Consider the following 17936-nt stretch of genomic DNA (forward strand, 5'->3'; position numbering starts at 1 on the left):
ATAAGGAAATGTTGAATTTTCTACTTTTTTGCTTTCTGGTAATAAAATATTCATAGCTGTACAGTAGCTTTCCTTAAGCTCTTAATAGGCTTAAAATATGGCCTATTTAATATTAAACCCAGTTTTTAGAGAGAACCTGTAATGTGAAAATTATTTGCCTGGCATTGTCACTTCTGCTCACAAGACTGTTCTTTTCAACTCACAGGGAGTTGATGTCTCCAGGACCACACTGCCTCTCCCTGGCATCTTTGGTTGCTGGCTTACCTTACCTGCCAGGGTAACTCTAGCTGCGTGTTTTATTCCAGAGCACATCCTCTTACCCTAAATTTTGGAGTTTCTGATTTCCTTAAAGTAAAACGTCCTTGGAATGTTTCATTCTTAGTCAGCAGACTGTTAACAAATTGTATATTGTGTGCGATTGTGTGCGAGTCCCTGTCTTATTATCCCTGCCCTTCTCCCCTTGTCCCATGACCACAATCACCAGAGCTCCTTCCTGTGGAGCAGCAGAGGCTTAAGAGATTCCAGCAGAACATGAATCCACATAAATAATTCTGTTATAAGAAAAAGGAAGTTGGTGGGGGGGGGAGGAAAACCCACTTCAATAGATATCCTTTTCTGACTCCTTTGAACTTTGCACAGTGTGAATGGAGCCCTTATGTTTGGGCTGAAAACGTCCTCTGCTTCCAAGCTCAGAGTTTGACTTCCCATTCTTGTAGCTGAGGATTCAAGAATCTCAGTATATTGGCCCAAAGCTAGAAATGAGTTGCTATTGAAATTTGGACCTATCAAGTAATTTTGAACTCATTATTTCCTAAAATGAAAACTTCGACAGCTATAAAGCAGAGTGAGCTTTTTGGAAAATTTCACCTTCCCTTTGTTCCTCAAGTAATGGAAGATGCCTTTCACCCCAGGATGGGGTGGAGGCTCTTTGGCCCTCAGGTGTTCGGTAGTGTAATAGGTTAATAGGCATAGAGACCGGGTCATGAGACAGGGTAGAGAGCAAGAAGAGGCCATACCTTGACAGAGTGGGGTTTGTACCATGAGATGCAGAATGTAAATGAGGAAGAAATTGTGTGTGGAATATCTTGAGCATGTTAAGGATATTGCATGATTTGAATGATTCAAATGTGTGTCACTTTTTATAGCCAGGAAGTTCATTAACTTTGTGCAAACATAGTTATAAGAAAGAGTAAGCCTCCTAGGTAAAGTGATGTATGACTTTAACAAAAGGTTGCATGTCTTCATTCTTGAAGGAACCAGTGGGTTTATTTTATTTATTATTTTTGTATCAGTCTGGGAATTGATCCCAGGAGTGCTCTACCACTGAGCTACATCCCAGCCCTATTTTATTTTATTACTTTTACTGTGATCCTTCTGCCTCAGCCTCCAAAGTCAGTGGGATTACAGGCATGCGCCACACACCTGGTAAAGAATCACTTTTAACATTGAGAAATAGTCGTTCTGCATGATCTTTTGTATAATACATAGGACATACGGGAAGCATCCCAAAGTTGAATTTTGAGGGCTTGGGAAGGTAAAAATTTATATCTGTGATACAACACCATTAACTCTTAAAAACCCTCCTAGAATGGAACTCCTTTATTGAAACAATAGTAAGAATTTTTCTGTGTGTTCATTTACATTTGAAATTGATTGCACAGTAGTACGCCCACAGTAGTATGTAGAGTGAGTGCACTTCTAAAACATGGATTCCTTTTTGGCCTGAGGTGTGAGACACATAAATGAGATTCACTAGTAGACCTAAGTGGAAAGAAACTTGATGGTTTTCCATTAAAACTGACGGACGATATCCTTATGACTAGAAATGTCATCTGATAAGAGTTACAATGAAGGCTGGGGTTATGGCTCAGTGGTAGAGTGCTCGCCCTTGCATGTGTGAGGCACTGGGTTTGATCTTCAGCACTGCATTAATAAATAAATAAAGCTATTAAAAAAAAGTTACATTGAAGCTAGGCACAGTGGCACATACCTGTAATCCCAGCAACTACAGTTCAAAGCCTCAGCAACTTATCAAGGCTCTAAGCAATTGAGTAAGACCCTGTCACTAATAAAATATTTTTTAAAAAGGGGGGAGGCTGGGGATGTGGCTGAATGGTTAATTGCCCCTGGGTTTAATCCCTGGTACCCCCCCAAAAAAAAAAAGTTACATTCAATTTTTTTTGTGAGACTTGTTTTTGCAGTTATTTAAACTGCAAATATTCCTTTTAGAGCATTTACTGATGTTTGTATATGTGTTTTTGTTTTCATCCCCCATCCTCAAATATCCATTGGAGGGAAATGTTGAATAATTTCTTGGGTTTTATTGAAGTATTAGTTTCTAGGAGTCTTTTGGGCTGCTTTGAAATTTTTAAGGACTTTTCCCAAAAACCCAAGCAAGTGACAGTGCTGGTGCCTAGGACATTTTCTGCCATGATGAGAGTTGCTGGCTATAACCTGTTCAAAGCCATCACCCTCAGCTGAGGCCAGCCACAAGGAAATTGTGCTGTGACCCCCTCCCTTGTGCCAACTGTACACATCCTTCAGAGGCTGAATTTTCCCTTGGGCTCATGTTGCTGGCCTTTGGGCAGGCCACTGGACCTTTCAGGTACTAATGACTGTAAGCCAGTGTCCTGACCTGTTTCACCAGAGTCCCGCAAGATCACGAACTAGGCTCTGAGCCAGAGCCTTTGGGAACTTGACGTTGATCATTTTTGCCACTTTATGTGTTGAGTGCCAGGTAATCCTAACCACTTGGAACTTTATCCAGAGAGGCACAATAAAAGCCATCCTGTGGCAAATGATTGGGACTAATAAGTAATCAATCAAAAAAAGTATTTAAAGTTGGGAGACTAAATGACTATTACATTTAGCTAAACCAATTTCTGTGCTACAAAAGTGATAATGTTCTAGATGATGTAACTGAAGTGATTTATCCTTAATGAGATAAGATAGTACGTGATTGGTTAGTAAAAGGAAATTATTCTGGATAATACCTTTGGAAAATTGATGAGAGATTTTAAAAATAAGTCACCTTTTTAGTTTAAAAAAAAAAAATCCAAAACCTGGCATTAACCTTTTGTAATTTTCCTTCCAGCCTCAGTAATTTAAATTTGCAGGTAAACTGTGCTTTCACCACAACATGTGGTAGATGTCTTTCTGAATGGCCCTTCATAGTCTAGCAAATTAAACATGGATTCCTTGTTTTATTCACTGGTGATAAATGAGTGTGTGTCAAAGGCTTGAAGGAATTGCTTTCTCATTAAATCCTGGTCTAAAATGTCTTTCAGAATGATGTTTCCTCATCTTTACCGTGTAAGTTCATTATTAGAATTATCTCCTTTAGTCTTCATGTACTTGGGAGTTCTTAGTAGTTTATAAATGCCCAGTTCTGAAGTTTTAATAATATATGCTCATTTGAAGAAATGTATTGTGTTTTTGTTTTTATTTTATTTTTTTATGAATAGAAGATAATTTGAAGGTCTAAGCCCTTGAAAAGCAAGAGGGTTAATGTTTTGTAAACAGCCAGTATGTCAAATGACCAATGTACATTTAAAGTGTAATTTTCCTTCATACTTTCTTTTTGCTTTTGTTCTTTTATCAGTATCAGATATTTAGTGAATTTCCTTCCTCATGTACTGCAATATGATGCTACTTTCTCTGTTTTATTTGTTTTAAGGATTTATGATGACATCCCAACCAGAGGAAGCAGCTGTTTGCAGAATATCATTTTTTAAAATTAACTCTGTGTTTCTAATGTCTAGTGGCCATCTGCCAATAGACATTACTTCTGTGCCCTTTTCGTAACCATGGCATATTTTTTTAATATTTTTTTAGTTGTAGTTGGACACAATGCTTTTAATTTATTTATTGTTATGTGGTGCTGAGGATCGAACCCAGAGCCTCGCACATGCTAGGCGTGTGCTCTACCACTGAGCTGTAACCCCAGCTCCTGGAAATGTTTTCTCCTATCCAGTCTGGTGTGGATGGCAGTGGTGTTTCAGAGCTCTGCTTCTTGACCTTCTCTGTGCCTCAGTTTCTTTATTTAGAGAATGAGGATAATTCCTAATTCATAAATGGATATAAAGATCTCCAGATAGTTCCTGCATATAATGTAAATACTCTCAAAATGTTATTGTTTGTTTTTGATATAAAAATGGACTTTCAGATCCTCCTATTACTCCTAGAAAATGTACTCCTAGTACTTTCATGAGACGGGAATGACAGAAATGCTTTTTATTCTCAAATATTCCATTTGATTGAAGATTACTGGTGAATACCTATTAACTTTTAGTTAAGATTGTTTAATTTGGGCTGGGGCTGTGGCTCAGTGGCAGAGCGCCTGCCTCGCACATGTGGGGCACTGGGTTCGATCCTCAGCACTACATAAAAATGAATAAACAAAATAAAGATATTGCATTCATCTATAACTAAAAAATATTTTTAAAAAAAGATTGTTTAATTTGATTTGTGGGGGAAGTATTCATTTAGGAAACTTTATAGTATTATATAATTAAGCACAACTAGTATTAGTAGTTCCAGATTCCCCTCAGAATTGCTTTCTGTATTACCAAAAGTTCTGCTTAGCCCAGATTTTTGGGGGGGAAATCATTTGTTGTTGTTACAAGTTCATATTCAGGCTGTGTGTGGTGGTGTACCCCTGTCATCCCAACAACTCAGGAGGCTGAGGCAGGAGGATCACATGTTTGAGGCTATCCTCAGCAATTTAGTGAGACCCTCAGCTTTTGTAACACCCTGGCTCAAAAAATAAAAGAGGCTGGGGGTGTAGGTCAGTGGTAGAGCTCCCGTGGGTTACATCCCAGTAAGCCCCCTACCCCCACTACAAAAATGTTCAAATTCAGTACTATACTTTTCCATTAAGGCTGCCACATGTGGTTTGCTGGGGAGAGCTTAAGAATGTGAGACTCTGAGATGAAGCAATTCAGGTAGGAAAACCTTTTCTTTCGAAGGGAAAAAATACTTTAATGTAAAATCAGTAACAATATATTGATATGATTCTCACTTTATTACATTTTTAATTTTTTTCAAAATAGGGAATATATTAAATAAAATAATAGGATACTCAAGTACTTTCCCCAAAGATTAATTAAACAGATGTTAATTTTTCACCATGTTTGTTTCTTCTGACTTTTGGGGGGAGGCCTTCCTTCTTCTCCAGAGGTGGTAATTTCCTCAAATATGTCCATATTTTTGTATTATTACATGTGACATTTATTTCTGTGTGTGAAACTTTAAGTATTTATTCCCATACTGAGAGTCAGTGAAATTGCTTCTTCTTTTGCCACTGTTTCCAACAGTCCTGCAACAATACTTTTGTGGAAATCATGGGGACATTTCTCTCACCCAGGCCACCTAGCAGTGGTGTTGCTGGGCTGCTTGTCACTTATGCCTGTTGCCACATCATTTGCCAAATACATTGTTAACTGCACACTGTCCTGTGAGTGGGTATGTGAGTCTCTCTTTCCTGACATTTTTGCTAGCACTCACATTTAGACTTTTACATTTTTGCCAGATTTTATACATGTAAAAATACTACCTCATTATTTTAATTTGCAGCTCCCTAATTACAAGAAAGATCAGATCTCTTTTCTTATATCTGTTTTGGGGTTTCTTCCCTGTGAGTTTTTGGCTCATATCTGGCCATTCTTTGTTAAGATTGACTGTTCACTTGCTGGGTATATGTACTGCGTATATCTTATCCTGGTTTGTAACTAGTCTTTTCACATTGCTTATTGCTAATTTGCTTATTTTTTTGAGAAAAACTCACATTACTGAATTTGGTTTTCTGCTTTTTTCTTTAGCCTTTGTGACACAGACCTTATGTAATGAGTTCAGTGGAATTCCTTTTTCTGTTCCCTGGAAAAGTTTGAGATGATCTCTCTTATAAAACCACCTGGGCCTATTTTGGTTCTGGTATTTGGTGATTGATTAATGAGGGTAGGTGATGGGTGGAGTTACATCTCTCATTCTTTTACGATATTCAAGGTTTTTAATCTTAAGTGAGTTACATTTTCCTGATTGTCTCATGGAGGTTTTATTTATTTTTGGCATTGGATTTTAACCTAGGGGTGCTTAACCACTGATTCACATTTTTTAATCTTTTATTTAAGGACAGTCTTGGTAAGTTGCTGAGGCTGGCTTTGAATTTGCAATTCTCCTTCCTCAGCCTGTTTCATAGAGTTTTCAGATTTCTTATCAAATGTTATTCCTTATTCATACTTCTACCATGTATATGAGATCTTTTCTAAAATATGCATTTAGGACTATAAAACTTTTATGGGGATCTGTGTTAGCTGAATTCCATGTATTTTGATATATCATATCATTCAGTTTTAACCTTTTTTTTGTTATCCATTACTATTTTTTTTAAACTGAACTAGTGAATTTATATTTTTTTTCTAGTGTATTGGAGACTTGTTTGTATTGGAGGCTTTATTTTTGAGGAGTGGGTAATAGGGATTGAACTCAGGGGCACTCAACCACTGAGCCACATCCCTAGCCCTGTTTTGTATTTTATTTAGAGACAGGGTCTCACTGAGTTGCTAAGAGCCTTGCTGTTGCTGAGGCTGGCTTTGAACTCAGAATCCTCCTGCCTCAGCCTCCCGAGCTGCTGGGATGACAGGTGTGTGCCACAGAGCCCAGCTATTGAAGATTTTTTTGTTAATACCTTCCTATTAATTTATAATTGTTTTACATTGTACTCCAAACATACTTTCCATGATACTGACTCCTTGGTACTTTTTGAAATTTGCTTTGTGGTCTCATAATTGATCACTTAAAAAAAGATAATGTTTTATGTTTGCTTTGAAAAAAAAAATGTGTATTTTCAAATATTGGCTACAAGGTCATATTATATTAGTGTGTTTGTATGTGTGTTGTTATTATTAATTTAGCCTCTGGGTGGATTTTTTATGTGTTCCCTCCCCTTTAGTTACTTGTTGGTGTCATTATTATTATTTTTTGGTACTGGGAATAAAGCTCAGGGGCACTTAGTCATGGAGCCATATCCCCAGCCCTTTTTGGTATTTTATTTTTAGAGACAGGGTCTCCCTGAGTTGCTCAGCGCCTCATTGCTGAGGCTGGCTTTGAACTTGCGATCCTCCTGCCTCAGTCTCCCAAGCTGCTGGGATGACAGGCATGCACCATCAAGCCTAGCAAGTGTCATTATTTTTTAAAATGTGTGCTGGAGGTGGAACCCAGCTAAGCATGCTAGGCAAAGTGCCACCACATCCCCAGTGCTGAGTGTGTCTGTGTCCTGTAGCTGGATTTGATCTGATCTCAATAGTCCTTGTGGTTTAGCTAGTGAGTTTAGCCTATTTGCATTTACCACATCATGATTTAGAGTTGGTTTTGTTTCCATCATCTTATTGTGTGCTTTCTAGTGTTCATGCTTGTTTCTCCTTTTTTCCTTTTATTTCATCTTTGTAGGATCAAAAAGGTTCTTTTATTCCTGACATCTCCCCTGCCCCTCCTCCTGCATACATTTTGGAAGTTACATGTTCTTTTTCCTTTTAGTGTTTTCCCTTAATTTTAACATGATTGTATGACTTCCAGTCATGTCAACTAGTCAGTTTTCCTGCTTTTCTTTAGAGAAGGGCCCTGAAACCTGTTGACTGGGAACACATGCCTTTCTACTTTACTTACTCTTCTGTACTTTGTCATTATAACTGCTGTTTTACATAGTTCTCTACTTGTGTTTACCATATTGACCAGTTTTTCACCCCCTCACTGTTGTTTTAGTGTCCCAGTCCTTTTTCCTGGTTTACTTTCTTGAACTTGGGAACTTCTTAGCATTTCCGACATACTTCTCTATTTCTTTGTTTTTGTCATACCTTTCAGAAGTTTGTCCACAGTCATTCAGACATCACTCAGCCCTTCTTGTCTAGAATGTTTAAAATTATGAAATATCACACATTCAATGAATGATGATTCCTGTACTTAAGATAATCATTATATACACTAAAATGAACACTACGCACACCACCACCAGCTTGAGCGTGGAATATTGCTAAGGATGCAAGTGAACTAACCATCTCGTACGGTTTTTATGGGTATGCAGTAAGAGAAACTGATAAAGCCACCCAGCTTAGGTGCTTATTTGCTATTGCTTTAAGGAAAGACATGATCTGAAGTGTGGTAGAGTGAATTCCAGTATTTGTTAAATTTTGAATGGCATCTGTTGAACACTTCAAGTGCTGGAATAGTAGCAAATGCTTTACCTTGGTTGTCTTATTCAGTTTTCCCATCAACTCTTAAAGAATGAATTATTAACATACTGGTATTACAGCTGAGAAACTGAGCTTGAGAGTTGGAGTAAGTTGGACAAAAACTCACAGCTAGAAATAGTGGAGATGTGATCCTAGCCTGGGCAGGCTGGTTCTCGGCTCTTTCTGCTTTGCTGCCTACAAATGACCCTTTTTATAACACTTGGGGTTTTTAAAAAATATTTATTTTTTAGTTGTAGTTGAACACAATATCTTTATTTTAATTTTATGTGGTGCTGAGGATAAAACCCCAGGCCTCACACTAGCTAGGCGAGCACTCTACCACTGAGCCACAATCCCAGCCCCCAACACTTGGATTTTATATAATATGATTTTCATTGATATTTCCTCTTTTTCTGATGGTGGTGTTGATGCTGGTTGGGGACTGAGTATGCTAGACAGGTGCTCTGTCCCTGAGCTACATCCCAAGCCCCTGAGTTCAGTGAGGTTTGCAAGGGAAAGGAGGAAGACGTGAAGAAACCTAGGCCTTAGGTCTGTGCAGAGGGCCATCTTTAAGTCTCAGCTTAGAAATTGCCCTTCTCAGCTGAAAACCTTCCAAAGACTGTGACACCACTCCCTCCCACAAGCCTAGTTGAATATCCTGTGTTTCTTTTTCCCTAGGTCTGTCTGCATGGACCAGGTCTTGTGCTGCACTGTAACTGGCGATTTAAATGTCTCTTTCCAGTTGGACTCCATGCTCAGCTAGGACAGGGCTTCCCTGTTCAGCTCTGTACCTCCAGAACTCAGCACAGTATCTGGCCCATAAAAGTTCATAAATAATACACATTCATTAATTCTTATGATGAAGTAATATAAATACTGTGCTAGAAGAACTAATAATCAGTGACAGTTTTTTATTGAGTTTTTATTATAGTCCAGGTACTATAATTAAATTTTTTACATATTTTACACTGATAATTGTAACACTGAGCTATCATTTACCTAAACATGTTCTCTCATTTAATCCCCACCATAATCCTGGGAGTTAAGTATCTGTTTTACAGTTGATGAACTGGAACCAAGAGAGATTTTTTTACTTGCTTAAGGTCAGCCACTATTTAAGCTGTAGAGCGTGGATTTGAAACCATGTCTGTCTCACTCCAGAGCATGTGGTTTGGCACTTTAGCACATTGCTTCTCTGGAAATTTCCACAGTTGAGTTAAGTTGGAGAAGTCATAGAGTTTACTGAGCTTGAAAATTCGTCAAGAAGCCTGCCCCATTGTTGACAGTTTGCTATAACAAGAGAGCAGCAACAGCAAATGGGTTCAGTTACACAGTGCAGCCATTCCTTCTGTGCACCTGCTCTTAGAGCCCATCCAGCCCCAGCATGGCATGGTGCTAACCCGTTGAAAAACAGATAGAGCTTTTCTACACCTGTCATAACAGCAGTTGGCTTGGTAGACACCAAATTGGTCTAATAAGACTGGTTGGCTTGTTAGATTCAAATGTGTAAAATGAGAAAATAGTGGTGACTACAACCAACATTAAATATTCTTAACGAGACATGGAACTGGAGAATGGGTGAGATCTAGTTAGACTGTCTGGATGGTATTTCTATTGGAGACAGAGATGGAGACGTTAAAATATATGCCCTTTAAGCTGGGTGTGGTGGCACACATCTAGAATACCTGTTATCTGGGAGGTTGAGGCAGGAGGATTATAAATTCAAGTCCAGTCTGGGTAACTTAGCAAGATCCTGCCTCAAAATAAAATAAAAGGGCTGGGAATCTAGCTTAGTTGAAAAGTGCTTTCTTAACATGTGCAAAGTCCTAGGTTCAGTCCCTAGTTCTACCAAACAGAATACACACACACACACACATACACACACACATACACAAAATCAGCTAAAGGTTCTAAAAAACGTTTTACTTTAATGATGCCAATCAATTCTAGAATTGTTAATTTGTATATTCAAAGATATTATCCTTTTATATTAAGAGTTATATTTCACATTTTAAGTAATACCAAGGGGTTTTTTTGCCCCCTCCAGTAGAAACATCTATAATTTACAGTTTGGCTGTTCTAGAATTATATTTTGGCAAAAAAGACTTATAAATTCTCTGTGCTATGTTTATGAGTGCAAATAAAATCCTTTCTTAGATACAAAATATAAAATCTTTTTGTTTTTAGAAATTTTAATTCTTGTAATTTGATGAATGAACTTGGTAGTAGCTGTTACTACAAGTGAAAGCTAATCCATCTCACTAGTTGGCATTGATGCATGTGAATGTCCTCACAATTAGACAGCTGAGAGTTTTGGGTAGAAATAATAAAGAAGAAATAGGCCTGAGAAAACATAAAAGCTCTGTGGTATTGATGTTATATAAAAGGTTTGTTTCTCTCTTCTTTCAGACTGGTCGAATTGACAAATCCTACCCTACTGTGTGTGGTCACACAGGACCAGTGCTGGATATAGACTGGTGCCCGCACAACGATCAGGTCATTGCCAGTGGTTCAGAGGACTGCACGGTTATGGTAAGCTCCCAGTGTGGTGTTTGACCATCACATTCAAGTGTGTGTGTGTGTGTGTGTGTGTGTAGACAGAAAATCATAGCAGTTTTGACAATCCATTGGATTATACCAGGATTTAGCTACATTAAAACTTAACTACAGATAAGCCTTTTACAGGCCCTTACATCAACAGATTGTATTCTATTTATTTATTTATTTTTTGGTGTGTGTGTGTGTGTGTGTGTGTGTTTGAATGTATACGTATACAAGATTATTGACAGTTGACATCTGACTACAGGAAAATTTTGTGAACAGTAAAATGACTTTTACAAAAATATTTTTTAGTTGTTGATGTACCTTTATTTTTTATTTATTTGTATGTGGTACTGAGGATTGAATGCTAGGCAAGTGCTCTGCCACTGAGCCACAACCTCAGCCCCAGTAAAATGATTTTTTGAAGATTCTGTGAATGATGGGCTGGGGATGTGGCTCAAGCAGTATAGCGCTCGCCTGGCATGCGTTCGGCCTGGGTTCGATCCTCAGCACCACATACAAACGAAGATGTTGTGTCTGCCGAAAACTGAAAAATAAATATTAAAAAATTCTCTCTCTCTCTAAAAAAAAAAAGATTCTGTGAATGCCTTTTGACTATATATAGACACCGCCCGCCCCCCGCAAAAAAAAAAAAACTTGCTTGCACAAACTTGTGGGTTACAGTGCAGTAAGATGCCAAGGTTATGCAGATAAAATGGGATATGTAACAGTTATTGAGAGATAGTAAGAATTTTAGTAAGTGCTTTTTCCAAGCTGATGTCAGAAGGAAGGTGTTTTCTGTGCGGTGGACCCGCTTTAAATAAGTCTTTTTCATGAAGATACAGAAATAGGTAAAACAAACAAACAAACAAACAAAAACCTTAAAAGGTATTTACATTCCTTCATTTAGATTCCCAAACTAGGTTATATATCAAGCCAGACTTGGGGATTTTGTTTTGTTGAGGCAGGTTCTTACTGTTTTGTCCAGGCTGGCCCAGAACTTCTGGGGTCAAGCAGTCCTTTTGCCTGAGCCCCCCCAATAGCTGGGACTGTAGGCGTGTACCTCTATGCCTGTCTCAAGGGTACTGTTTAACGAAAACCTTCCTGTTCTTGATTAAATATGATGATAGGCTTGGATCAGTTTTCAATACCCAAAATATGTTGAAAAGTTTAGACATAAGTATGAGAGGGAGCACAGCTGCCCTTGACATAAATGAAGCTCAATCCTTGCTAATTTGTAAGGGGTATTAACAAGTGTCAGGTGACGAGCTCAAAGAGCCACACTACTATGTTTTCCTCTATTATTTGTAGACTGAAACATTGTTTGGAATGCTTCATTAATTAAAATTATTTTGCATAAACAAATCAATTCCTGAACTGTTTTTTAAACATCTGCCTACTTTTCCTTGTGGGCTTTTGGCTGAGGATGATTCCTCCTGTGATATAATTTTGGCAGCTAAAGCATATTAAAGAAATATGCTGCTGTTAAAAAGAATTTTTCTGTTTGATATGCCTTGCTTAAGCTCATCATTTTAATGGCTTCAGCCGTTTTTTGCTAAGGGAAAAGAACATCATTTAGAACTGATGCCAAAGCACTGTAAATTAGTCTTGCCAGTTTAAAAAACTTGATATGTAGTCTTAAGTCTTTATCTTAATCTATAGGTTCCTCCTCCACCCTTTTCCTTACCACATATTGTAGGGAAGAACTCTGACCTTTGACCCATGCTGTTCAGCTGTCTGGATTTTGCAGATTACATGGTATCTCCCACCATATTCTTCTGTCTGAATTTCCTGCAGTTTGACAGCTGGATCCTGAAGTGTGGTCAGATGCACATTCAGTCTCTTGGGTTAGTGTCAGGTTCTTCCATCAGGAAGCACATGATGTGTAGTTTTCATTCTTTTTGATTTGTAAGGCTGTTGGTGTTTAATGCAGGAATCCATCAGGGGGGTCACAAAATAGTGATATTCAATTTTTTCATTTTATTTTTAGTTTTTAACTGATAAGAGAAATGCTTGATTATCTCCTTTAATTTACCTAGTTTTCAAGATAACAATTTGTTCTGTCATTCTCAGAAGGTGACCAATTAGTGTTGTGGTTTTTTTTTTTTTTTTTTTTTTTTTTTAATATTCTTCATTTGGACTCATGGATTTGTCAATTTTTCTCTAAATTTTTTTTCTTCATTTCTTTTAGACTTTTGTGGGGGTTACTTATTTAGTTAATTTTTTGTTTTTATCTTTTATTTATTTTCTGGAGAATGTTATTTTTATGTTGTGTTCATTTAACCCAGGTTGGTGGCAAGTTCTGTAGCCTTTGCCTTTCCTAGCAAAGTTTGGATCAGGAACATCCCCCGCCCCGCCCCTGCCCCAGTGATGATGGACCTCAAGTCTTCCATGTAATTGGTCCTAATAATTTCCACAGGCTTAGCCAGGGCTCCTTTTTCTTCCAAATTGACTTGCATGAAGGCAACAATGGCCCAGGCCTTACTGCAGATTGCAAGTACCAGTGAGGCCTTCCTCTTGATGGTGTAGTTGGGAGACACCCTTCTTATGACACAGGGTGGGCAGGAAGATAACCAGTTCAATGGGACCCATATTGTGTGTAGGCACTACTAGCTGAGCCTTGCTCTCCACAAAGGAGAGTGACACTATGAATCCCTCAAGGACAGGTGGTCCTTTTTGCAGGCAGCTTTCTTCTCAACAAATGTCAGGTAACGAGCTCAAAAAGCCACACTACTTACATAGTCCTAGCCCGGGCCAGGTCTCTGTTTCTTCTCTTACTTTGTTTCTCATCCACAGCTGAGGGCCACCTTAAGCACTGGGTAACTTTTAGGCAGACTAAGACCTGGGTGAACTGGTGAGTCACAAGAGGCACTTTCAGTTGTTGATGGGAGAATAGTCCTTTGCCACTGCAGCCAGATATAGTAGGGACAGTTTTCAAAATGCCAAGGTCCCTTTTGGGCTAATGTCTTATCCAGTGCAGAATTCATAGACCTTTGCTCAAGCAGGGGATTTGCCACCTTCTTGGCCTGCTTCTTCCCCACCCCCGGCCCCCCAACCCCAGGCGGGGCCACCTTCTTCCCCTTGGCCTTCTTTCCTTTCAGCATCTTGGACAGCCAGGGGAGAGGGCTACTTTTTATTTCTTTAAGGTTCATTATTTGTTGGGTGTGTTTGTTCTTATGTTCTTTCTTGGCTAATCTTCATTTCTAAAAGTGATTTTACTTTAATTTCTAATTTTTTCTTGATTTGTTGAGTTTTAAGTTCTGATTAATTTTTCATGTCTTAAATTGTTTTCTTCATGTGTTTTATCTCATTTTGAAATAGTATCATAGTTATCTCTTATTATTGAACGTGTTTGTTTAGCATGCTTTTATTATCTGCAGGGATGTTATTCTGTCCTTAATTCTTTAAAAGTCATTTTGTGGTTCAGTTTTATTTTTCCTTCTTATTTTTGTATGATTTTAAGAATTTATCTTTGTGTGAACTTTCCCAGCCTTTTCCGACTTGGCTGAGATAGTTGTCCTAACTTCACAGCATATCTTCAGATAGTGTTCACAAACATGGCAGCTTGCTTTTCTAAGGTTTTTCTGGCTTGTTTTTCTTTGGCCTTTCTCATTTCTTTTGCTCCTGTGAATGCTGCTTGCTCTAATTTGATCCTTTCCCTGGGCTTCTCCTTAGTGTACGTGGTGCTTGTCCTGGAAGGACATCTGGTCAGTTTCAGGAATCCTGGGTCTAGAGTATCCTTCAGACTTTTTTATTGAGGGCTCCTGTGGTCACTGCTGTTGGAAAGGGCAAGACCCCTCCCAGTTTCCAGTGCCCCACTGGTGGTCCCTCTGCACACCCAAGGCTGATAGCAGGCAGGTCACATGGCTGTTGGTGATTTGCCTCCACACACTTGTGTTTTGGGTCTGCACCAAATTTTGGTATCTGTTCTGTGTTTTCATGGAGAGACTTGGAAAATCCTACTGCCATTGAGACCAGCGTCTTCCCAGAATCCTCTCATGTTGCCCCTTTATCAGTGTTGCTGGAGTGAACATTCTGTACATTAAAAAATGCTTTGGGATAAATCTTCCAAAAAATTTTAAACCCTTTAATATGGAACTGATATTTACAGCACTCTTTAATGACTAATGACTCCCAAATCATATGTTGTTATTGGGGTAATTGAAGCCTTTAAAACTGATCAACTGAAATGAAATTTTAAAGAAATGTTTGATCTCCTGTTCTACCTGTTTCTTTTTTTTTTTTAAAGAGAGAGAGAGAATTTTTTAATATTTATTTTTTAGTTCTCGGCGGACACAACATCTTTGTTTGTATGTGGTACTGAGGATCAAACCCGGGCCACACGCATGCCAGGCGAGCGCGCTACCGCTTGAGCCACATCCCCAGCCCTCTACCTGTTTCTTAATACCTAATTTTCCACTTTGCTCTCCTACAGGTAAAAGAACACTGTACGATAGATCAAATGGTTTCCTATGATACCTTTTTTTTTTTTTTAATAGAAAAACTCTCAGGAGTTTCTTAAGTGTAGGCTGTTGATAGTAGTTCACAAGCTACAGATGGTAGATAGTGTAACACAGTCTTATTCCAGTTGATGAAGGGTACCAAGAAGAGCCACACACTAGGAGTTCTGGGCTCAGGCAGGTTCCTTAAACACTCAGCCCCAGATGCCTTATGTATAAAATGGAGATATAGTAATAATAAGATCAAAAGGAAGCTATAAATGAATAATGATTTTTTTAATGATTTTTTTTTAATAATGAGTTTTAATGTGTACCTATAGTGGATTCATGGCAGCAAGATCGCCTTTAACACATATTTGGTATCTTTTAAAGATGGCTTCTTTAAGTAGCCTCAAAGCAATTTTTTCCCTCAAAGCAAATTAATTATATTGACACAGTTTAGTTTTTATGTTGTTTTTTTTTTTTTTTTTTTTAAAGACAGACTCTTGCCAAGATGTTGAGGCTGACCTCAAATTTGTGACCCTCCTTGTATTAGCCTCCTGAGTAGCTGGGATTATAGGCGTGTGCCGCTGTGCCTGGCCAGAAGCCACACTTTGCTCCTAAGTTATTCAAATTTTTGGATTATGGGTTCTTTTTCTTTGACAACGTCTTCGCATGGAGCTTTTGAGATTTTGGCCTCTAAGTATTTTAATGGGAGAAATTTTAGCTCCAAGAAAATGACAGTACTTTTAACAATACAAAGAGCAGCTAAGTTTTGTTTAGTCAATATTGTTGATTACCCGTATCTCCAGGGTAATAATCAAACATAAATGCATAAAGTGACAGATTCAGACAACAGGGTTGCATGATTGTTTCTTTCAGAATCTGGGAGATGGAAAGATCTTTACAAGCCATGAGTTTGAACTGTCTCTCCATGTCCTGAAGGGTCTCAAATTATTAAATTTAAATGGACACTTTTCCCTTTCTTCCAAGTTTTTCTTATTCTCTTACAGAATCGACAAAAATAAACTCCCTGTCTTGTTTTTGCTTCTGTTGTATATCACCCACATAAATGGTATGCCATCAATTGGTCAGGGCTTTCTAATAGTTCCATTTTGTGCAGATTGCATCTGGGCCATTTACCTGTAGAAGTTACAGCCTTGGAAGATTAGAACCCAGCACATTGTTGGTTTCCCCAAATCCGGTGTTGACGTCCATGCTGTGAGTCCATCTGGAAGTGTCCCATGCCCTCCACATGGCCCCATAGGGCTGCTGGGCAAGTGTTTTCTGTCAGGGGTTGTGCTGCTCTGCTGCTGCTACCAAGTCTGTGTGCCTCTTCCTGTCTCTTAAGGTTATGTCTTCTTTATTTTCCCTTTGGAATTGATTTCCTTAACTTTAAAAAAAAAAATAGGGCCCTTTGATGGAATGGCCCTCCTTATGGCAGTGACTATAGTGCTTAGCCCAGTAGCAAGTCCCTGATGGGTAATTAAAATAGGAAAGTAGTGTCTGGAAATGTTTTGTGTGTGCTTTAAATTTGAGCTATGTTTGAAAAATAAAACCATTAAACTAATTGTACTTTACTACTTGAGAAAAGCCCAAGTTTCTTAATGTTCCTCTTCTTTCTTGCTGGATCTGTTCTGAGCTGTCCTTTTGCCATGTGCAGAGTTTCACGTGTGAAAATGATGCCAGTGACACAGTCGTTCCTAACATGTGCCTGCAGTGTTTTTCCCCCAGAGTCTGGATGGGTTTTCAATGATTGATTCACTTTTTCATCTGGAAACCCTTGAGATTGATTATGTATATATATATATATTTTTTTTTCCAAAACAAAATAAAATATTGTCATAGTAATGTGTTGTCCAAATAGAAAATTCCAGAAACACACAGCATTATTTATTTTTGAAGTGGGAGGGGTAGTCATTGTCACTCCCCCTAGGCTGAGATGCCCACTCTGGGCATCTGTTTTCTTCCTTACTCACAGCATGGTGTTGAGAAAGCTGATTGGTTTTAGAGTCCCATTCTATAGCCAGGGAGCAGAAAAAAGCCTGTGGGTGACAGAAATCAGATCTTTCCCTACTGTGCTAATTGTCTTATGCTTAACTAGAGCCTTCACATGTATGATATCTTGAATGTAAATTAGCATTAGTTGAGTACAGTGTTGAATTAATTGGAAGACAATACTCATTCCAAGAAATCTTGATGTTCAAACCTAAAAATATATATGGGGTCATAGTGGACACAACAACCACATGAAGACTGATCATGAACATAAAGTAGGCTCTTCTTTTGCTAGGTGGTGTTCAGGTTTTATGTGCATAATGGTATTGAATCATTGTATTGGACAGTTAAGGCAGGAATATGAGATGTTTTATAACTTAGGAAACACAGGCCCAGAACATGGCAGTTCTATCAAAGGTCATGCAGCTCTAGAAGGGACATATCCAGAACCTGATCTTTCTAGCTTCAAAGCCTGTGCTCCTTCTTATTAGTGGTATTTTCCATTAGGCTAGTGTTACACTAAATGTTTAGCTCATTTGACCCTCCAGTAACTCTTCCATAAGCATAGCTGGTGCAGTCCCCAGTATCAAATAAGGAGATTGAGGCTCCCAGAAGTGAAATCCCTTTTAATGCTAACATGGCCAATCAGTGTCTCAGTCTGATAGAAGCTGGGGTCTTCTGACACCCAGGCCAGTGTCCTATGAAAAGACTGAACTTATACCCAGTGTCATTT

General features: G+C 38.5%; 1 protein-coding gene across 5 annotated transcripts in view; it reads left to right on the forward strand.

Annotated features, from left to right (window-relative positions):
* The window catches only part of Coro1c (coronin 1C), a 79865-nt gene that overhangs the window by 44498 nt on the left and 17431 nt on the right, over nt 1-17936 (forward strand). For all 5 annotated transcript variants that reach the window (XM_027923382.2, XM_027923381.2, XM_071617333.1 and 2 more), the window contains exon 3: nt 10635-10757. In XM_027923382.2, coding sequence (XP_027779183.1) covers nt 10635-10757 — 123 coding nt within the window. The remainder of the gene's footprint in view (nt 1-10634; nt 10758-17936) is intronic.

The sequence above is a fragment of the Marmota flaviventris genome, chromosome 1 (assembly GCF_047511675.1).
Source record: "Marmota flaviventris isolate mMarFla1 chromosome 1, mMarFla1.hap1, whole genome shotgun sequence".
NCBI classification, from domain to species: domain Eukaryota; kingdom Metazoa; phylum Chordata; class Mammalia; order Rodentia; family Sciuridae; genus Marmota; species Marmota flaviventris.